A 22,608-nucleotide genomic window follows, 5' to 3' on the forward strand; every position below is an offset into this window, starting at 1 on the left:
TTGATTTTTTTTTTTACCTTCAGGGAAGCTGCTGCTGCCTATCCCCAGTTTGCGTGGGATCATCTCGGGATCAAAATGCAACCTTAAATACATTCACGTGCTCATAGAAACACATACACAGGTCTCCCTGACTGCTGCTTGGAGGGAACACCACTTACACACTCATATGCCATGGGCACGGGGACCTGCCATATTATCCCTCTCTAGCTCCTTTTCAAGGAGACAAGACAGGCAGCTGCCCCACCCATTCTCCCTGCAGGCCCCCACATGTCCCCCACATTCATGTTCTCCCCCAGTCTCCTGCCCATCACAGTCTCCTCCTGCTGCCCTCTGTCTGCTACTTGCATCCCCCCTACCCACTTGTCCCCTCATAATTTACTGTCCTGTTTCTCAGCACTCTTGCCCCACCTGCTGTACCCACAGCCCCATTCCCAGCACTTCTATGTCCTCCTGTCCCCTGCCAGACCCATACACGGTGACAAAAGGGCCACCATTTTCCCTCAGAACGGCCTGTGACTTCTGTCGAGTAATGGAGGATGGTGGCCATATTTAATAAGGACAAGCCTTCCCAAGATTGAAGGCAGATACCAGCAATTCACGGGAACCCTTAACCCCTCCACCTGCATTTTTCCGAGACTCACAATAAAAATCAGAGAGTTGGCAAAACTGCATCAATGACCCTAAAATTCCAGGGCCAAATCCTAACCCATTGAAGTCAATGGGCATTTTGCTACTGGCCTGAATTCGGCTCATTGCTTCAGTCTATGTCAGGGTACACAGTCAAACGTCCTGGCCTTGGGATAAACACCTCAGCCCAGCTTTGGTTTCAACAGGGCGTAGCTATTCGTGACCAGATTCTGCTCTCAGCTACCCCAGCGTAAGCCAGGAGTAACTGGAGGGAAGCCAGTGAAGTTATTCCCGATTTACTTTGAAGTGGGCGAGAGCTGAATCTCTCCCTCAGCCTCCAGAGAGAGGCCTCTGGGCTTCAACTCTCTTCTATTGTAGGAGCACTTCCAGGTTTCCCTGGTTACCGTTGCCAGGTGAGACTGGGAGGTAGAATTTAGTCCCCAGGTTGATAACAGAAGACATTCTCCATTAGGGCTGCTAACAAGCTACACAGTGACCAAGAATCTAGTGTGGCTGCCCGTGGGCGTCTCCCCCTTGTCATCGCCAACTGTGTGATAGATTCAGAGGCAGGCGAAGGAGCATGCTGGCATCGGAAACTTCAGGAGCTGTTTAAACTCCCAGCCCACAAGTCCCTTAAGACTCAGCACATATTTTAAAAATCTTGGTGTACATCGCTGCATTCCCTGAGGTTCTGTGAACAAGGACGGCTGTGACATCCTTAGAACTGAAAAGGAGCCGTGAGGATGGGGAGGCACTGGCAATTCACTCTTACAGGGATTGCCTAAGAACTGTGAGTATGAGCGAGGATGGGCTAGATTTGCTGTTATCTGGGATCCATGAAAACTGGCTAGGACTAGCCCAACTTGGTGGGAATTTGCTAGAACAAGATGGGATTGACTAGAGTTGGGAAGGAGGGTTAATGAGGATTAGCAGTTAAAATCAGTGAGGCTTGGGATTACTTGGCACCAATTTGTGATGAGTACAGTCAGCACTGCTTAAGGATTTCTTAAGATTCAGGTAGGTCAGTGAAGACAACATAAAGGAAAGGGTGACTGTGTCCCAATTTGCTTAGTGGAAAATGGAGATCTGTTCTCAAGGGATCCATCTGATGCTTTCATAGGATCTGTAGAGAGTAGTGGGATCTACTCACTATGAGCTCTGCTTGCTGTGCGGTGGGCATCATTGCCTCCTATGGTTCCAATACTGGCAAGGTAGATGGTAGCTGTAACATTCAGAGGGAGAGAGTGTTATTTTCTTGAAGTACCTCTTGTAATAAATAAATGCCAACAAATCAAAGCAAAATTGTGTGGCAAACATGTGGTTAAATACCACACTGTCCCTTTAAATTCCAGCACAGCTCTGGCTGCTAATGATAAGTCGGATAATGGGGGCTTTAGACTCTGAGAACTAATTACACACAAAGCTCCACATGGTCTGACTGGAATCACAAGATAACTGCTGCCTTTTCTGAGGAAAATTAGATGCTGATGAATCAAGGGCCTTCAACAGCCTGATGCTAGTTGACATGGAAAAGCCTGATTGAGGGCTGCTGTAATAGGAATGTTGTCACTAACCCCCGTTAGCTAGCAGTACATGCACTTTGTGCGTGGCACTAACTAAAGTTCAGCTTGCTGTTGGATATCAGCACCCTGTCGTGGTGTGTTCCCCAGCTTGGCACTGGTACGCTGTCAAACAGGGCTAACAGAGCTCTCTTTTCCAGTCAATAGCTTTTTTGAGACATTTTGGGAGGGCAGAGTTAAATTTTCCTTTTGAGCTCACACACTACAGTTCTCTTAACCCCATGGAATGAAGGAAACCAGGGACCTGAAATCAAGTGTAGAGAGATAAGCAGCTTCCCAGAGTATATTCATATTCAGCATCTGAAAAACACTGCACAAACACCTGTTCATTCCTTATGCAACAAAGACATTTAAGCACATAGTGATGAGATGGGTAAGAAAACAGACAGGCCTGAAAGAGGAAAGGCAAACAGTCCCCAGAATGGGGAAACAGACAGCAGGAAGAGCCTGATTGTTTCTCTTTTATTCCATTGGGATTTCCTGGGGGGCAGGTTAGGGTGATGCACCCATCTGGACTAGGGCTTCACACCCTGAGGATGCAGGAATGATTGTTATGTGATTGACATACATAGATACTTGTTTGGGCTAGTTTCAGTTGCAATAGGAGAATTAATTCCAACCTTTGCTCCAGGGAGAGGAGAGAATGTCCATAAAGAGCAGCCTTCTGTAAAGCTTGCAATCCCTCCCATTGCGTAACTGGACTAGTTTGCATAGCAGTTTGCTGCTAGGGGACAGGGGCTTTCAGTTTTCCCATGCCATTCCCATTCCAGGAGTTTTGTAGTGTATTTCACAAGAAAGCTGACCTTGGATGCAGCACTTGCTTTTCTGGGAGACCTTTGCTTTTTACCCAGTTTTTGTGCTGGGTTTCACTGGGGCACTTGGCCTCAATTAAGACAGCAAGCCCATGACAGAGACAGGCCTAGATGCTTTCCTCTAGCTTGTCTGTTACCGTTTCTTTCCCATTTCCCACACAGGGAGAAGTTAGCATGTAATTTCTGGTTTCAGAGTAACAGCCGTGTTAGTCTGTATTCGCAAAAAGAAAAGGAGTACTTGTGGCACCTTAGAGACTAAGACACCATTCCACAGTGCCTCTCCATTTGGGCATGGGGCATATCCCTCTCTTAACCTTTGATCACAGAGATTCTGAACAGCAGTGCTGGACCTGAAGGGTTCCTGGGCACGAGAGGGTTAACTTCCACTCTGGCCTGGGCTCCATTCGTAGAGGCCTCCTCATGCTGCTTGCAGCAGTAACAATGGTAAGCACGATGATGTGGCCCTGCCCCTGCCTGGTTCAGCCAGGTCACTTACAGACATGCTCTGGCTGGCTCAGTGCATTAACAGGGCCACATAAGGTTAAACCTCCAGGGACCAGGTGAATCTCTTAATTAAAGAGACAAACTCTTACTACCTGATTTATTGTTACAGTGTCACCTGCTGTGTGTACGGGAATTGCCACAACTCAGACAGAATTTGAAAGAATTACACTAAATAAAGCCACCAAAATAATAGACATTTCTTGATTTCTTTTAAAAGGCAATTCAGCAAACACGCAGCAGTAACATTTCTAATGCTTGAGATTTACCACCACAGAAGCAAGGAAATCCCCATCAACACTACCAACTCTCAGATGACCACATACTATCACCTAAGTGTGTACCAAGTTATCTGCTCAGTATCTAATATTTTGTGCCACACTCAGCACAAAAGGCTGCTTTTTATAAGTCCAGGCCCAAGGCTGCTGCAGTTAGATCCATCAAATCTCTGATCCCAGGACTCCATGCAGGTGCAGGGTTCTGCCCAACACAGATCCAATGACAGGATTGAGGCCTAATGTTGTACAAGACAAAAAAGAGCAATACAAAAGTCTCCAGGAAGTCAGAGAGAAAAATCATATCAAAACATTTTTCTAAAGCCACCCCCCCCCGAAGTGTTTGCACTGCAAATATTACAGCATTATTTAGCACAGGGAAACCTTACGCTGAAAACAAACGGAAGCAAAAGTAAAACTGACACATCTATGCTGAAATGCAAAAGCAACAAAAATCCAGTCTGGGTTTTAAAAAGTAATTGTTCAGTTTTAGTTATCTACACTATGTTGCTTTGCAAAATGGGTAAGGAGTTTCTGACTTGCAAATGATTTTGAACCTACATTATCCCTTTAGCCACCAGTTTAGCGGGTCTATTCTCTGGAATTGTTCTGAACCCAGAGTTTAAATGTTGGTTTCCTTTGTTTGTTGAATGTTTAATTTGTTAATATTTGGTGATTCCCATTTAATCCAGCTCCCTTCTTCTGAGCTGCATTTTGCTTCTTTTAAGGGAGTGGAAAGAGGGTTTTAAAACATCCCTCCATCAGGCCACAGCTACATATTTAGTCATTCCTCAATGCAAATTATGTTTGCAGAGAGATTCCTGATCCAAAACAGGGGATTGGGAACCATAACTGCCTGTCTCTCCACTGAGACCCAGCTGCTTCTACCCCCATGCATGACTATATTTGGGAAGCAATTTGTTTCTTGGCATGACCCAGTGATTTCCTCCAGTAGTAATGCCTTCTTCAGGGTCCTAATGCAACAGTGTTTCCAGGCAGACACCAAAGAAAAGGAGAGAGGCTTGTTTTCAAGCAGCATGTGCTCAGCTCTCTGGTCTTTTAGCTCTTTAAGAGCAGTTTCTGTTCTCCATTTACAGAAGCTAAACTGCTAGGCAGGGAATATTTTGAACAGGAGAAGCTCATGAAGCATGGAGCTTCTTCTTCCTCCCCCATCCCCATAAAATCATTTCACCAAACTTTATACAGAGAGAAAGTAAAGTTCATACAGTGAATTCTGTATTTGGATTTTATATTTAGGATGAGCAGTATTGCCATCCCAAAATGTTCTGAGATCATGAGTCAGGGCCCAAAGAGCATGAGGAAAAAGCAGAACACATATATGTTGGGTAACCACAAGGGCTAGAAACTCCCCCCTCTCCCTCCCAAAAAATAAAAGCCAAGATTCTCCCATGATCACAGGACTCAGAGAGCTGGGGCTTTAAGAAAAGTGCCAAATATTGTGAGATTTGTGAAAATCAAAAAGAGTTGGCAACACTGGTTGAGAAGAAGGATGGCCTTGTAGTTCAGGCCCAAGACTGGGACTCACCAGGTCTAGGATCAGTTTCCTGCTCTGCAGCAGACTCCAGTGTTTGATCTCGGACAAGCCACTTCATCTGTCTGTAAAATGGAACTAATGCTGTCTGTCTTGTCTATTGAGACGGTAACCTCTTCAAGGCAAGGCCTGTCTTTCACTATGGGCCCGTAGTGCCTAGCATAATAGGGCTCTAAGTGCTACTGTGATACAAACAAGTTATAATTAGTGTCTTTGGAAAAGACTATGGGAAGCTTTCCTAGAGACCATCCACAAATAATTCTCTCCTAGCTGCTTTAGAGCAATTCTAAATTATTCCTGGTTTTTAGTCCTAACTTTCTTTATCATCATTTTGTAATTTCTATTAGGAAACTTTGGTCACCTCTTCTCCAGGGAAATAAGAGACTCCCTCATCTGCTCCATTACCTCAGGCCATCTGGCACTAAGCTCATCTTCTTAGAGGCAGCGACCACTTTTGAGGCATGGCAACTAACATGGCACACAGCTTTCCAGATGGGAACTAACTCTTGCTTCACACAGAATGATTTATTTCTATTCCCTCCCTCTACTTGCACAGTCACTCCTTGCTTACCTCTGTCCTATTTTGTACTGCTGCTCTGCAATAAACTGAGAGTTCAAGGCCTTCTCCATAGTAACCTCAGGCCCAGTTCAGCAGATACATGCATGCCCATCCCATTGATTTTAATGGGAGTGCTAAGTGGATTTGAGAGCAGAATTCATCTTGAGATTTTATCCTGGGTTACAATGCTGTTTTATGATCTGTCTGTTAAAGCACAAGATAGAGTCAGATGCAGATTCTGATCCTGGCTCTGCCAGTGACTTGCTGTGTGAACTAGGGCAATTCCCTTAATTGCTCTCTGTGCCTCACCTATAAAATGGGGATGATAATACCAACCTCACATTGGGAGTTATGCAGCTTAACTGTTAATTCCTGTGAAATACTTTGAGATCCTCGTACAGAAGGCAGCATTAGAGTGCTTATGTGCTTAAGTAATTATATTTAATTCATTTATCAGTAAATATGGAAAGATACAATTAAGAATCTATGACTATGTTGAATTAGGAGAGCTCAAGCATTGCTCAGTTGAAGGCAGGCTGCACTGGCAGCTTGCCAGAATCCAGAGGGTTGCATTTAATTTACATAAATAGAGCAGACTACAAGTTGCTTTTATGGTTAATGAAAAGGTGTGGTCATGATTGGCCCCAGCATGCAATGTTTCTTTAGTGCTCAGATAAAGGTGGTGCATTGCATGCTGGGACCAGTCATGTCCACAGGCTGCACCTGTGTGTTGAAGAGGATGCCAGCTGTGCTTTACACATTTACTGCTTTGTGCTGGGGGATGAATGAGTTATGTCACAATGTGGCATGAATGCTATTGTACTGTGATGCTGCACCAGCCCCTGAAAATATTTCAGCTCTGTTTGGAGAATAGACCTATCACTACTAACTGTCCCACAAAAATGAAGGCAGGTGGTAGCTATCCTGTTTCCTACAGAGCCCTGTGGAAAGCAGAGTCACCCAGTAAGGTCTAGAGGCAGATACGCAGATGCTACAGCAGTTTCCCATATTATTACTCTTATAGACCATTGCAGCTGCAAGCTAGGACACTAACGGTCCCATCCAGCCTTCCCTTTCCTCTTCTCTCAGATAGAACATAGTTCCTTCTGGGGCTTCTGACATCCTCATGCTTATAGCACCTCATATTAGCAGCCTGGTACAGTACTGTCTAGGGGCAGAGGAGAAAACATTTGACCACTTTCTGAAAGCATAATTACTTAGAATCATAGACTTTAAAGTCAGAGGGGACCATTACGATCGTCTAGTCTGGTCAGAAATGCAGGCCACAGAATCTCAACCACCCACTCCTGTAACAAACCCCTAACCTATGTCTGAGCTAGTGAAGTCTTCAAATCATGGTTTAAAGATTTCAAGGTGCAGAAAATCCTCCGGCAAGTAACCTGTACCCCACATTGCAGAGGAAGGGTGAAAACCCCCCAGGGCCTCTGCCAATCTGCCCTGGAGGAAAATTCCTTCCCGACCCCAGATATGGTGATCAGCTAAATCCTGAGCATGTGGGCAAGACTCACCAGCCAGACACCCAGGAAAGAATTCTCTGTAGTAACTCAGATCCCACCTCATCTAACATCCCATCAGAGGCCACTGGGCATATTTACCACTAATAGTCAATATTTACTGCTAATTGTTTACTACGCAGCCCTACTGAACACCAATTGAGAAAGGAGCACAATAATGAAGTACTCTGGTTTCTGTGTGTTTCAGAGGGAAAGCCTCTGATGGGAGAGAAAGGCCCCAAACATCTAACCAAATTCTATTCCCAGCTCTGCTACTGATATGCTAAGTGACTCTTGGCAGCCTTCCTATGTCTCAGTTTCCCTTCTGTAGACCAGGGATAAGACCCACACCTCACAAGGGTTGCAAGCGTTCATGTTTGCAAAGCACAGGGAGGCTGTTGGATGAAGGCTGCTACAGAGGAGGTGAGGTAGTATTAGCAGTGGACACAGCACGGTTTGGATCAGTGCCTTTCAAGCCAGCCTAGTTGCAAAGGGACTGTCTAGCAAGCAGCTTTTAAAGCTATCTATAGCTTCTGGGTCTCCCTAAAATAGGAAAAATTGGCCAATCACAAGCATTCCATGGCTGCGTCACATCTAATAGGTGCTGTCAGTATATGATCATAGACAGCTATTGAATTCTGGCAATGAGAGTCCATACAGGCTCTGAGGACCTGTTGACAGTTATTGACTAGCCCATGGCAGTATCAGTGCTCATGCATTCAGAAAGAGGTTAGATATTTGGGAACATAAGGAATGATCCCTGCCTGAGGTCAGGGACAGGGTTGCTGGTAGAAACGAGGAGCCCGGTGGCACCTTAAAGACTAACATATTTATTTGGGCATAAGCTTTCATGGGTAAAAACCCACTTCTTCAGATGCTTCAGGAGTGCTGGTTATTGATGTTATTGGGGAATTGTTCAGGGATGCCGACTGGTCGCCAAGTCCTTCCCACATCCACAGTTGTGAAGTGTCCATAGCTCCAAGCCCTGACTGCAAGAATATGCGGCCTGTGACCTGCAGGATGGACGGAAAGGTCTATTCTGTTTCCTTGGTTCAAATCTTCATCCCCCTATGTTAGACGAGGAGTCATCCCACTTGTCTCCAGCTCACAGGCATATGAAGACCCTGGAGATACAAGGGAAAATACCCTGATCAATAGGCTAGGGGAGGGGGTTCAGGTAGGGCTCATGGGAATAGCTAGGAAAGGGTGCAGGACAAAAGAGTTTTAAAATCTCATCAATTTCCCATGTTTCCCATTAGATTATAGAATAAAAGAAAATACCTGCTTTGTTTACTACAGGGATTCACATGCCATTGCAGAGGTCAGGTGCTCCAGCCCACCTCAACTTACCCAAATGCTGGCTGCAGCCATGACTTCTCAGTAACATCTATTCCCACACAGCCTCCCCTTACATAGAGAAAAGCTGTGCCCAGACACACTTAACACTTAACCCTTCCCCTCACCAAGAATCTAACTCTGGAAATAGGTCTGATCTCATTGTGCATTGGAAGGATCCCCATTTTTCTGCCTCACAATTTATGCTTCTTAGGCAGCAAGCAACCTCCCCACCCCCAGGCTGGTCCTAGGTGGGTGGGAACAAAGATCTGAGAGTGATCTGCTGAGCTCCCCTCACATGTTAGCTTCTGTGGGCAGATCACTGTTATCTTCCTTCCTCCTTTGCAAAGCAAAGGAAGGGGTGCAGAGAATGGCAGAGAGTAGGAGGAATCTAACTTCAAGGGCCTAGGTAGGGTCTTCCGGGGAGCATTGGGGCAGTTAGCTAAGGAAAGCAGCATGCACTTGGAGAGAGTCACTCAGTCAGCAGCGATAATCACAGCCAGATTTTGAAAGGAGCTTTTTGCACCCAACATGCTAAACTTTATTGAAAATCTAGTCCATAATGTGTAGGACAATAGTGCCAAACACCTGGCCCAGGGACCATATCCAGGTTACTTGATGCATTTATATGGCCTGCACAGTTTATGGTGGTTCTGCAGAATCTCAGTTTTCATTTTAAAAAGTTTCGAGCCCTCACAATTGCAAAGAAAACCTTCCAAACACAAAGGGAGCGTAACCAATGCAGCGTGAACTTCCTGGGTCTGCAGACAGCCTGACACAATGACCGAAAGGTGGGAACTCCCCCATCCTTCAGCCATTTCACTAGGGGTTGACACTAAAGCCTTCAGAGGCTTACATTTTGCAGATCGGCATTAACTATTTCATTGCTGATCATTTTAGTAGGGGGATTTGAAGCCCATGGAGGTGCAATGCGGAGCTGGTGCAGCAAAGCGAATGCAGAGGGGAGAAAGCAGAGGGAAAAGGCAGGAGGGAGGGAGAGAAACAGAAAACGGGGAGGAAGGAAGAGCAGGACGAGCACTGGTCCCAGGGCGAGTGTAGGTCCTCTCTGCCTGGTGGGGGAGGGGGATATGCAACAAGGCACTGAAAGAATAGCGCTGAGGCTGATGATGGGGGATACTTTGTGCCTCTGCCCCCCCCGTTAACGCCACTGGGAGACCCTCTGGGGAGGGGACTCGTTGCGGGGCTCCACAGTCCGAACGGCAGCCGGCTCCAGGCGCTGAGCCACGCGCCGCACCCGGACGGGCGCTAGGACCCGGGGGGCCGGCGCCCGGAAGCGCTCACACCTGCTCGGCCACATCAGCTGGGGCGAGGGAGGGGGAATGGGAACTGGCCCGGCGGACGCTGCCCTGGCCGTGGAGCGCGCCCAGCCCGCGAGAGGGGTAGGGCGGGCAGCCTCGCCCCCGCCCCCGCCCCCGCCCCCGCCCCGCGCCCACGCGGAGCCCTCGGCGGGCGGCTCCTGCCGTGCGCGCCCGCGCTCAGCCCGTCTCTCCCGCTCCGCAGAGCCCCGCGCAGCCCGTCTCCGGTGAGGACGCCGCCGCCCGCCGGGGCGCCCGGAGCCCCTGACTGCGGGCAGGTCGGGCGGCGCGCTATGGACCCGGAGAGCCCGCCCGGCGCTGTTGCGAGCGGGGTGCAGCCTGCCAGCCGGGCCCGCTGTGTGCCGAGCCCCCCAGCGCCGGGACAGGGGCACCTGCACGGCGCCGTCTAGCACGGGCACCTCTCCCTGCCCTGGATCCGCAACTTCCCCGCCTGGACCGGCCTTCCCCAACTTTTCGGCGCCGGCGGGAGCCCGTGTGCCGGTCCCTGCGCCGCAGCTCCCCTCCTCGGGCTGCGGCTCCTGCGCGCGTTTGGAAGAGACACCAGTTCAGTTGCCTGAATTTGATACTTTTTTTTTTTTTTTTAACAGACTCAAGACCGCTCTCTCCAGGCCATCCTCATTGGCCTCGGCTCACCATTCGCTCGGAGCCACTGCTGTCGTCCTTATCTAGGGTACAGTGGCCGTGTGACCGGTAGAAGCCGCCTAGCTCTGGGTTGAAAGGGAGGAAGTTGTACAGCCGATGCTCTTTTGTAGACTGATTCAACACACACCACACCTTGCCCCTCGTACCAGGCTGCATCCCAGAGAGCGCGCGCCTACTGAGAAAGGATGGTTCTTAAAGGCTCCTGGGCTGAACAGGGTTAACTCGTCACTGCATTAAACACTTCTGGGGCTCGAGGAAGGGGAGAATAGCTCCGAGCTGATAAGACTGGAGGGGCTGGGGTTCCAAGGATGGACAGCATGTGCGAGGGTCCCATCGGGGAATGTTCAGACCAGCCCCCAATTGAAGAAGAAACCGGGGAACCCCCTGTATCCCCCAAGACAAAGCCACCATTCAGTATCATCTTCTCCACACTTCTCTTCTGTGGCGAGTGCGTGGCTGCTGGATTCCTGTGTTCCTCCTACAGTCACTCTGATGATCACTTCTGGCTTGCGATGACCATTCTCTTCATGCTATATCCATCCATCATGGTCCAGCTGACCCTCATTTTTGTCCACAGGGATTTGACCAGTGACAAGCCACTGGTGTTACTGATGCACATTCTACAGTTGGGGCCTGTCATCAGGTGAGCAGCATGAATACCTCCCCACCCCCAGTGTAATACATACCCCTCCCCCCAGCCCCAATGAACTAGGGATGAGATGATCTGTTCCCTGAGTCAGCCAGCTGCACACTGAGTCGGTCCCAGGGACACTGTGTTGACCAGGGAAGCTTCTTGTACAGAGTTCTCGTAGGGGATGATGCAGGAGCACTGGCTGTGGTAGAGCTCTCCACCATTACAGTTCAGCCCTGCTAAGGGTGACTGTTTGTGCTTTGCCAGTGGAAAGCAGTATGAGGGCTAATATTACTGTTACTAGAGAGGCTCTCTTGGGAGTGGTGTAGTAGCAGCTCTGGCTTTGGGTAAGTTCTTAGCTGTCCCAGTCCCTGTGGGGAGAGGTGTAGGAGCTGTTGGGTAGTTCCTAGATACTTCCCTGTGGTACATGCTAGCTATAGGTGCTAGGAGCTCAGAGATACTGCATTTGGTTCTCTTTTGCATTATACAGGAGATTGCAACCTGTTTCCTCCTGCCTACAGCAAGGCAAGAGTAGTTATGAAAGGTCAGATAAACAAACCAGTTTTAGGCTTGGATTCAGCTGCCTTACAAAAAAATAGATTCTGTAACTTAGCAAAACCTCATGAGGCTGAGACAGTTCATTATCTCAAAATAGTTCCTGTTTTTCTCTCTCCCATCTTTACCTAAGGACAGGCTCAGAAGAATAAAGCCCTGGAGATTTCCTCTTCTCCTCCTAACCCCAATGGAAATAAACCACAGGAGCTTCCTACCCAGCCATCTCCCCCAAAGACAGTGGCCACTGGAACCTATCCAAGCAGCTTCCTGCCCCGCCCCATCCAGACTAAATGCTTACTGCCTCTCCGTAAGGGGAGGTCTGCAGTGAACTGTTCTCAGCACCCAGGCTGTCTAACAAAGGCTCCTTTTTCATGATTGCTTTTTGCACTTCTTGTCCCCTCTGAGTTAGTTGGCCAAGAGAGACAGGGAATTGGCTTATGAAGTCTGTGTAATTGCAGCTGTAGGGCACGGAGGGGTGTGTGTGTGAATTCTCTTGCTGGGGCTGTTTCAGAGCTGAGATGTGAATAAGGTGTGGCTGGGCATCCTGTGTCTGACTGAGGGAAGGCAGCTGTCACCTTGGGTTTGATGATGTGGGAAGGAAGAGATGGGGAGACATGGGACAAGGAATGGAAGAGCATTGGTGCAAATGGGTGAGTTTTGGAACAGAAAAATCCTAGGAGTGGGGAGACACCCAGGCTGCTGTAGCCGCAGGCCCAAGGGAGAGAGGAGGAGCTGGGTGCAGTAAACAGGAAGGGAAGAAGCCTAGGTCTCATTCCTAGAGAATGACAGTGATGCCTCCTTCCAGGCAGGAATGCACCCCTCCCCAAGTAAGCTCTGTCTGCTCCAGCAAGACAGCCTATTTTCACAAACCTAGGTTGTGGGAAAGCCACGCTAGCTGCATCAGAGCTCGCTAAAACAAATAATAAGGCTTTTAAAACCAGTTTCTGTTTTCAGCTGGGCTGAGGAACAGGCTAGGTGTGTCCCTTCCAGCCTGCCCCCCTGTGAGGGTGTCAGTGGCCCTGGGATGCACGTGGTGTTCAGGTGTCTCCATGGAGAATTCTTGGGAAGAAGATGAGCAGGACAATATGGTGTATCTAGCTGACATCTAAACAACTAACTCCGAGCCCTCCACTTCATGTGGAACCACAAACCCCCAGAGATTCAGAGCTGCTATATCCTCTGACAGGAAGCAAAGAATGAAGGAGTATCAGGGTGTCCATCAGCATGTGGTGCTTCAGCTCTAATGGGATAATGCTGTCCTTGACTGAATATCCAGGTTTTGGGGGACTTATATCAGGCCATTTGATCAGGATGAGAGAGTTATTTTAGGGCTAAATTTCCACTGCCAGTTCTAACAGTAGCATAAATTGTATCAGTGAGTAGAAGCCATCTGCAGGGCCTCTCTGATCCCACATCTTGCACCAAATGGCTAACTCATCTTGCTGTGCAGACTCTATTTGTGTGAAAGCACACAGCTGGATCTCTTTACAATGGGATGATGCTGCAAATGGCCCCCATCCATTTCAGCAGCAAGAGGCCAAATGTAGAGTGTCTGTAATGCCTTCTGTTATGATGTCTGCAGGCACGTGGCTGTACTGAGAGAAGCCTTGGAATGTTCTAGAGAGACTTGTCTGCAAACCCTTTCAGGTGCAGCCCCGGAGTCCAAACCACTGAATCTCACCTGGTTTCACTGAGTCATACACTGGCTCTGGGCTCACTGGAAACTGGTCCTTTAGGATGAATGTGGTTTCAGTTCAGAGTTTACAACACAACATGTAACCAGGCGAGACTCGGGTCCCATAAGAGAAGTGGTGCAGAGCTTTAACTCCAATTGGTCTGAAAAATGGTGACTTCTCTTGTACCATTGATTGTCCTAATAAAGTTTTCCACTATCGGTCCCAGAGCGCATGGGTTTCCAAGCTGAAACTAAACACATTTAGGTGTTACCTCTCTTCAGCAAACCATTTCTCTTTCTCTCATACTTACCCTGCCCCAATGATTTTGATGGATTTGGAGGGTTCAATGGACTTGGAGGGGCTGGAGTTCAAAATACTGAACTGACCCGTCCAAGTGCTGAGAGTAACCTAATGGGGATTTCCAAAGAAAACCAAGTGCTGGAATATTTCAGAGATGGATGGCGTAAGAAGGATCTCCAGTGTTGGTAAAACCAACCATAAACTACCACATACAGCATAAGTAGAAGGAGTCCCCACTCCCCCAACCCTTCACTTACTCTAAGGGGACCAGTGAGGACCTGGCTAAGGCAAAGACTTCAGGGTATCTGCTCTCTGGGCTGAAGTAAATCAAACAAAATGCATGGACAATGCTGCCCTTTGGGGAAAAGGCCATGCTGCCAGAGCTATCATGCCAACAGGTTAGGAAGGGAATCTCTCTCTCTCTCTCTCACACACATTCACTCTCCTGCTCTTTTCAAGCATTTCAGCAGAGCAAAGTGTGTTTTGGGGTGCATGTTTTCCACAATGCAAATATAGTGCCCTGCCCCTGGTTTGGGAACAGGGGCGCTGTTTGCCTTGTCAAGCTCTCCTTCACTAGTCGCCTCCTTGCTAAACTGCTTGAGTGGAATCAACAACCTCCTGCTGGGGAGGATGCCGACAAGGAGAGACTTGCAGAGGAATGTGACGGGGTCCCTGGTGAGGGGGTTGGCTGAACTGATGGGCTGCTTTGTCTGTGCAGGTGCGTGGAGGCCCTGGTGGTTTACTGTTGCTCGGGTCGGCAGGAGGAGCCATACGTTACCATCACACGCAAGAAGAAGCTCAGGAAGGGCTCTGAGGTGGAGCTGGAGCAGGAGGTCGGCCACTCGATCCGCAAGCTGGTCACACACCGCAATGCCTTCAAGCGCATAGCAGTGATCCAGGCCTTCCTGGGCTCCACTCCGCAGCTCACTCTGCAGCTGTACATCAGCATCATTGAGATGTATGTCCCCACTGCCAGAGGTAAAGGAGGAATGGGGCAGCATGAATAGTGACCCATGAGGCTCAAGGTGCAGGCCCAGAAATTTGAGTGCTTATCCAAGTCTGTCAGGCCTGCAAATGCACAGTTGAAGTCTCCTAAGAACAGGCTAGTCCTCTAGTTCAACCACCTCTGGAATGGAAGGTGACAGATGTTTAATAGCACATAGCAATGCTTCACCGTGCTTTGGGAGAGCAGGTGAAGAGCAATGCAGTATCCAAATGACACTAGAGGGGAATGTTTAGGTAGCAAACTCAGACTTGTGGGTAAAATCTTTGTGGAGCCTGTTTCGTACCAGAGAAAAGCTCCATGGCAAGTAGGTCAGCACACCACTGAATAGGATGTGTTAGGCACTGGCTCGTACAGCTAAGATCTGAGTCTTCTAAACTTGATGTATCGCCCAAAAAGGGTGGAAAAGAAATATCTCTAGTTCAGTCCCTGGCTTATTTTTCCATGCAGGACTCTCTCTCTCATAGAGTAAACCCCTGTAGGTGAGGGAAGGATGGCCTAGTGGATAGGGCACTGGAGTGGGGCTCAGGACACCTGGGTTCAATTCCTGTCTCAGCCACTGACTGCCTGTGTGACCTTACAGAGTCACAATCTACCCTGTGCCTCAGTTCCCCAACAGTCAATGGGGGATAATGCTTCCCTACCCCATAGGGGTGTTGGGAGGCTAAAATCCATGAACCAATGTGAGGTGCTCTGGTACCGTGGTGCTGAAGGCCATAAACGTAGATCCCCCATCTCCACTAGGGGCATAGTGAGGTAGGGCTCTAACATCTCCCTTCATGTGATACTATTGCCTCTGTCTCCTTTGGAAGCTGCTTCCATTCCAGAGCTCATCTTACTGTTACGTATATTTTAAAAGAATTTTTCGTAGTCACGTTTAAATCATCCCATATGGTCTGGTCTTGCTGGTGCAGCCACGTCTTAGATAAGTTCATATGACGTCCATGGAAAAAGTCACTAAAGCTCTTAGGATCCAGGCAAGGAAACAGACTCCAAACCAAAATAAACCTTAATTTAAGCTAATAGTATAAATGATGATGAGGAAATTGGGTTTTATCCAATCAGTTGCTATTCCTAATGTACAATGAGTGCTGTGTTTAGTGACTCTCTGCTTATAAAATCCTGAGAGCTACTGTCTCAGTCTCATTTAATAGAATTAGAGGGTGAGCGCCTCATTCGTGATTTAAGCCATTCATGCTACATAAAAGGGCAGGAGCAGTGTAAAGAGGCCCTAAATGCCCTGCTTCCAGCATGGAAGGATTCCCCTGGAAGGGGCACTGTGGAAGATAAGGTTACCTCCTAGGACCCTCTTGCAAGTTGGGGTGTAGTGGTTGTGCTGGGGCAGGAGGGGTGTGCCGAGGTGAGGCCACAGCTTGCATCACTGAGGAGATTTGGGGGACGCTATGGTGACTAAGAGAGGCTGTCTACTCCAAGGACAGGGAGGGCACAAAAGTGGCTTAAAACCACCATAGTCCCCCTTCCCCTGGGCTGCAAGTTCATGCTGCTCCTCTGAGAGGCACAGCACAGAATCTCAGGCAGAGTGAGTCCCACAGGTCCATATCCTTGGCTGGTGTAATTCATGGTAGCCCCATTGATTTAGCAGCGTTGTTGATTTCACTATCCAGGGATGGGGGCCATACATTTCAACTGGATTGCTCCCATGAGTAAAGTTAAGCATGGACCTGGCCCAGGACTGGTAAAGTAAATGGGATTTGGGTAGGGAAGATGATCTCATGGGTAAGGTGCAGGCCAGGAAGGGAGGAGACTTAGGTCCTCGTGTGGCTCTGACACACATTTTCTTTGTGACCTTGAGTAAGCTCTAACCTGTGACTCAGTTTTCCCCATCTGTAAAATGAAGATAACAGCATGTACCTACCTCCTGCAGGTGTGGCGAGGCTAGATTAACTAATGTTTGTGAAGCACTGTGAGATCTGCAGATAGAAGAAGCTCTAGAAGCACAAAGTAGTAGTATTGTATCTAATTTAGTACAATTTAAGCCTCCTATTGTTAAAATCAAAGGGAGGTTTTCCATTGACTGGGAGCAGGATTGGGCATAGAATCAGTAAATGTGTAAACCAAGCTTTCCAATTCCTCATGTATGTAATGTAACCTCCTGATGCAGTGGCTCTCAACCTTTCCAGGTTACTGTACCCCTTTCAGGAATCTGATTTGTCTTGCATATCCCAAGTTTCACCTCACTTAAAAACTACTTGCTTACAAAATCAGACATACGAATACAAAAGTGTCACAGCACACTATTGCTGAAAAATTACTCACTTTCTCATTTTTACCATAGCATTATAAAATAAATAAATTGGAATATCAATATTGTACTTACATTTCCGTGTATATATATATATATATAGAGAGAGAGCATTATAAACAAGTCATTGTCTGTATGAAATTTTAGTTTGTACTGAGTTTGCTAGTGCTTTTTATGTAGCCTATTATAAAACTAGGCAACTATCTGGATGAGTTGATGTACTCCCTGGAAGACCTTTGCATTACCCCCCAGGGGTACATATACCTCTGATTGAGAACCACTGTCCTTATATAACTAGGATATAAAAACTGGTGTTTATCACTAGTTTACATAAAAGTTTACTAGTTCAGAAAGTGGAGATTTCCATTCCTATGTGTGTCACATATGCCTTAAGCTGCTAAACACTTGGCCCTGGTCTACACTGGGGGGGGGGGGGGTAAGGGGGCACGGTCGACCTAAAATACGCAACTTCAGCTACGCAAATAGCATACCTTAGGTCGACTGAAGTTGGCGTATCTTAGGTCGACTTACCTGGCCGTGACTCCGCTTCCCCTCTTGTGAGCTAGAGTTCCAGAGTCAACAGGGAGCGTGTTTGGGGATCGATTTATTGCGTCTAGATGATAGAGCGATCACTACCTGCCGATCTGGTGGGTAGTGAAGACCTACACACCCAAAGGGGCGTGAATTATTAGGAGAATGGCACATACCCAAAGGGGCGTGAATTAATAGGAGAATGACACCCAGTTTCCACTGACCTTCATGTTCAAGTGCAATTTAAGGTTTCGTGCAATGAGCAGTATTCCAGGTCACAAATAATGCACTAGTCTCTAGGAAAGAAGAGATTATTCACAAAGCACAGAAAGAAACTCTCCTTTTCATTCCGTGAGGCCCTTCCAGGGTCTACCTGCACACTCTGTACCCTCTGTAACTGTAAAACACTCTGGGTTGCACACTGTGGTCCATGCATTACTGGGGACTTGCTGGTGGTTCATGGAGAGTTGACTAGCCTGCCTTCCTTGCAGGACAGCTAAAAGCACCTTTTCCCCCTAGTATTACTTTTGTACATAAGCCAGTGCCATGGTTGCCCAGGGATGCTGTGTGATCATGAATGTGAGGGAAAGGGTCCCCTAGAAAGTCTCCATTAAGGTGTGATCCACACTACAAAAATGTTTGAGAAGCTCTGAAATAAAACCTCTGGCCATTTCAGCAACAGATGCAGGAAAGTAACCCTAGCTCAGGGATTTGCAGAGGGAGCTTGTCTGTACATCTTGAATCTACATGCCACAGTAGTAAATACATCATTTACTCTCTACACGTGAGATCAGAAGCAATTTCCCTTTATGGCTGCAGCACAGTTTCCCAGTCCAGGCTGAACTAGAGTGACCAGCTACGTTTCCTGTATATAAAGGCTGACTTTGTAACACAGAGGACAAAAGCTCACTCCTCCCACATGTACTACAGTACACTGCTATCATAGTATCTGATCCTTTGCCTGGCTACTGCTGAAACATGAGACAAAGTATGTCCTGCATTGACTTGCTGGCTCATAGGACATTAGTCACTAAATATGGGTGGACAGAGACTTGCTTAAACATAACTCTCCTAGCAGAATCTGTGTCAGAGATTGCCCCGTGGCAAGTCTGCAGCCACTTTCTTGCCTAGTTTATAGCTGTGTTAGGTGCAGATGCAAACTGTCACAGCCATAATTGTGTCTCATGACTGATTCCAATGCAGTTACAAGCCTCAGTTTCAATAGGGCCTGGGTGGGTTACAGTTGTAGAGACAGAAGCAGGGAATGGGGCCAAGCAGGATTCATGGCTGTCCTGCTTCCTGCCCTCGTTGCTACTGCACTAACTACCTAGGTGCTTATACCACACCAGTCCCCATTGTATTTGAGCACCTGGGCCACCAGATCTTTCCCAGTTACAGCTGCACAACCCCAGCCAAGAGCAGAATTTTGCCCTAACTCAGAGGTCATAAGCCAAATTCAGGCCTAGCTGACACAGGGGCAGCCATGATTCTGGGCCTGCTGGCATCTGGGCTCAATTGAATCTCCTTTCTGGAGTGACATGGGGTTTGTTAGCTGTCTGAATTAGTGAGGTGGGGTGAGGGGTAGATGGTACATTAACCTATTGCTGGGCACCCGCTCACCCAGCAGGAAAGAAGGAATGCAAATGTTCCCACTTACTCTGGGCAGAAGAGGGTCCTGGGTGGCTACACTTATAGATACAGGAACAAGAAAGCGGCTTGCTGGGGCTGATTTAGGGCACGCAGGACATACTGTCTTCACCAGGCTGTTCTTGGCTCGGACAGTCCTTTCCCATTTGGGATCTAGCTAACCAGACTGTTTCTGTCCCTCACCTGCAGCTGCTGAAGGCTCCTGATGCCATCTGCCACAAGCTATTCCTTGCCCATTCCCAGCTCCTTTTCATACCACTGTGAGCCATTCTGCCCCAGAGCCAGTTCCAAACTCCTGCTCCCACCCTCCATGAGTCATCCCTCCCAAATGCCTGCTTGAATTGGGCATGAGTTGTCCCTTCACAGTACCCTGTCCACGCCGAGACCTTTATGCCTGACCCAGAGTCTGCTTGGAGAGTGGGGCAGAGGGGAACGCATGGACTAGAGCAGCATGTGTGCATTGCCCTGTGTAACCTCTAACCACCCATGGTCACCACCTTTCTTCCCTCCTGTGCAGCAGTACTGATGGGCATCTGCCTGATATCAGTCACCTATGGGGCGCTGATCTGCAACATCCTGGCCATCCAGATAAAATACGATGACTACAAGGTCCAGCTGCGGCCGCTGGCATTCATCTGTATCGTCCTGTGGCGCAGCCTGGAGATCTCCACTCGTGTGGCCGTCTTGGTGCTCTTCTGCAGCGTCTTCAAGCACTGGATCATCCCCATTATACTCGCCAACCTGCTGATCCTCTTCTTCTTGCCATGGGTGCAATTTTGGCGTAGCGGTGCCCAGCTGCCTGACAATGTTGAGAAGAACTTTAGCCGGGTGGGCACCGTGGTGGTGCTGTGCTCCTTCACCCTCCTGTACGCTGGCATCAACATATTCTGCTGGTCAGCCGTGCAACTGAACCTGACTGACCGGGACCTGATAGACAAGGCACAGAACTGGGGCCGGTTGACCACATACTATGCTGTGCGACTGGCGGAGAATGCTGTCCTGCTTGTCCTCTGGTACCTCTTCAAGACAGATGTGTTTGACTACATCTGCGCCCCACTGCTGGTGCTGCAGCTGCTGGTGGGCTACTGCCTGGCGATCTTCTTCATGCTCCTCTTCTTCCAGTACCTGCACCCATGCCGCCAGCTCTTCCAGCACAATGTCTCTGACTTCCTGCAGTGCGTCTGCTGCCAGCGGTGTGCACCAGTCAGGCCCACACAACTCGATGCACCCTGCGAGTCTGGCGTGAGGCACAGTATCGTCTGACACACGCAGCAGAGAGAGGGGGCAGGTCCAAAACATCCAAAACGACGCAGTTGCTGATGTCAATGACCGATCGAAAGCACTTGCCTGGCTCTTGCCAGGTGTCTAGCTGTGACACATGCCTGTTTACAGATCGAATTGGGGGGGCAGCCAGGCAGCAAAGCTGTGATTTATGAAGAGGAGAGCAGCCAGGCTGGGCCCAAGGCGCCTCATCACCAGTCGCTAGTACAAAGCAGGTCTAAGCTGAACAGGTACCAAGACCAGAATTCTCCTGTGCCGCCCACACTGCAGATCTCGGCACTCTGATGTCATGGGGGAGTCTGGTGCCTGTGGACCCACTGTAGGCTGTGGATGGGAGAGGAGAATCCCACCTCTCCATGCTCTGCTCCTGCTGAACATTGAAGTGTCCAGCAGGAGCGGCAAGTTCAGTCTTCATTATGACACCCACACTGCATGAGTAAAGTGTGCACTCGTCCCCACCCCCACCTCCTACTTTGTCAGGAGATCCCTTGTTTGGGGTCAGAGGGGAGTCCAGTCCCTGAGTCTCTGCTCTTCCAGAGCTCCATTCCCCACCAATACACTGCATCAATTGCACACCACAACCTGGACCGCAGGGGCCACCCTTCTCTGCCATGAAAGGAGATTTCTGTCTGCAAGTAAGTCCAGGCATCCCTGGACACCCCTGCTGCCCTGTGCCTTTGCTTGGCACTGCACTTCTCAGCTGTACCTCAGCAGATGGGACATTGTTCATGATTGTGCCCTGTCCTCCCCATTCCCGGGGTTCTCTCTCTGGTTATTACTGTACATTTGTTGAACTCACAATGGATGAATCTTGAAGTTGACATGGTGGGAAATGTTCTGTGTTTTAAAGGAATTGATGCCATTTTGGGTCTGGCTTTTGTCTCTTCTGGTTTTTCGTGGGCAGCATCATGCAGTTGGGTTTGAAGAGGCTGAGAGCTCCAGCGACTCATGCTCACTGGGTGGAGATCGGGGAATTTTCCTCCTCCCTGCTCTTGGGCCCTAACTGTTCAATAGTGCCCCAGTTAGGTGTGCGTTTATTCCTTTCTCTGTGGCTTGTGGTAGTGTATGCTAGTTGAGTCCAAACTGAACACTGGATCCTGCCCCTTCATCCTCTGGGAAAGCCTGGAAGGCCCCTGAATTCTGGGGAACTCTAGTCTGGCTTCAAACTTCCCTCAGTCTCACCCACATCCAATTGCAACACCAGTTTCCCTCCTCTAGCTGTTTGTGAAACAAATCTCTGGAGGGAAGAGCTCCCTCTCCAGGGAGACGTGGGGAATGCAGTCTTATGTTTGCAGTGGAGATAACTGCAAATGCTAACATTACTGTCCCTGGCGCAGCAGGGCAGTCTAGATGAAGTACCACATCTCATACCTCAGAGCACAGCATCCAGTATCTGGGTGCACGGAGGGTCTTGTCTAAATATACATGGCAGTATAGCCCTGAGCCTAGACAGCAGCTGTCCTGGAGGCCAGAGCAAGCCTGAGAGAACACCTCTATGTCACTAGAGCAGCAGTTCCCAAACTTCATTGCACTGTGACCCCCTTCCGACAACAAAAATTACTATACGACCCCAGGAGGGGGGACCAAAGGCTGAGCATCCCCGAGCCCCACTCCCCCAGGCGGAGCCAAAGCCCAAGCCCCACTGTCCTAGGTTGGGGGATCAAAGCTGAAACCAAGGTCTTCAGCCCTGGATGGGGGGTGAGGGGGGGGCCTGTAATTAAAGCCCCACCACCCAGGGCTGAAGCCCTCAGGCTTCAGCTTCTGCACCTGGACGGTAGGGCTCAGACTTCGGCTTTGGCCCTGGGTGGTGAGGCTTGGGCTTCAGCCCCGGGTCCCAGCAGGTCTAACACCAGCCCTGGCAGCCCCATTAAAATGGGGTTGTGATCCACTTTGGGGTCCTGACCCAATTTGAGAACCACTGCACTAGAGCTCTGAAAAGGAAGGATAGGAGTACACCCCACTCCTGCCTAGCATTATGAATATCGGC

The 22,608-nt window shown here is 48.8% G+C and overlaps 1 protein-coding gene across 2 annotated transcripts; it reads left to right on the plus strand.

The window, feature by feature from the left end:
* The first annotated feature begins 1,111 nt into the window (after positions 1 to 1,111).
* Positions 1,112 to 21,578, plus strand: XKRX (XK related X-linked). 2 transcript variants are annotated; one of them, XM_074964416.1, is made up of 4 exons: positions 1,112 to 1,417; positions 10,680 to 11,377; positions 14,615 to 14,874; positions 19,858 to 21,578. In XM_074964416.1, the coding sequence occupies exons 2-4, from the start codon at positions 11,043 to 11,045 to the stop codon at positions 20,601 to 20,603; spliced, it is 1,341 nt and encodes a 446-aa protein (XP_074820517.1). In that variant the 5' UTR covers positions 1,112 to 1,417; positions 10,680 to 11,042; the 3' UTR covers positions 20,604 to 21,578. The 2 variants fall into 2 exon arrangements, with proteins under 2 accessions (XP_074820517.1, XP_074820518.1); XM_074964417.1 differs by lacking the exon at positions 1,112 to 1,417 and adding an exon at positions 10,055 to 10,155.
* Positions 21,579 to 22,608: the final 1,030 nt, after the last annotated feature.

Source organism: Natator depressus, chromosome 9 (genome assembly GCF_965152275.1).
Source record: "Natator depressus isolate rNatDep1 chromosome 9, rNatDep2.hap1, whole genome shotgun sequence".
Lineage (NCBI taxonomy): Eukaryota > Metazoa > Chordata > Testudines > Cheloniidae > Natator > Natator depressus.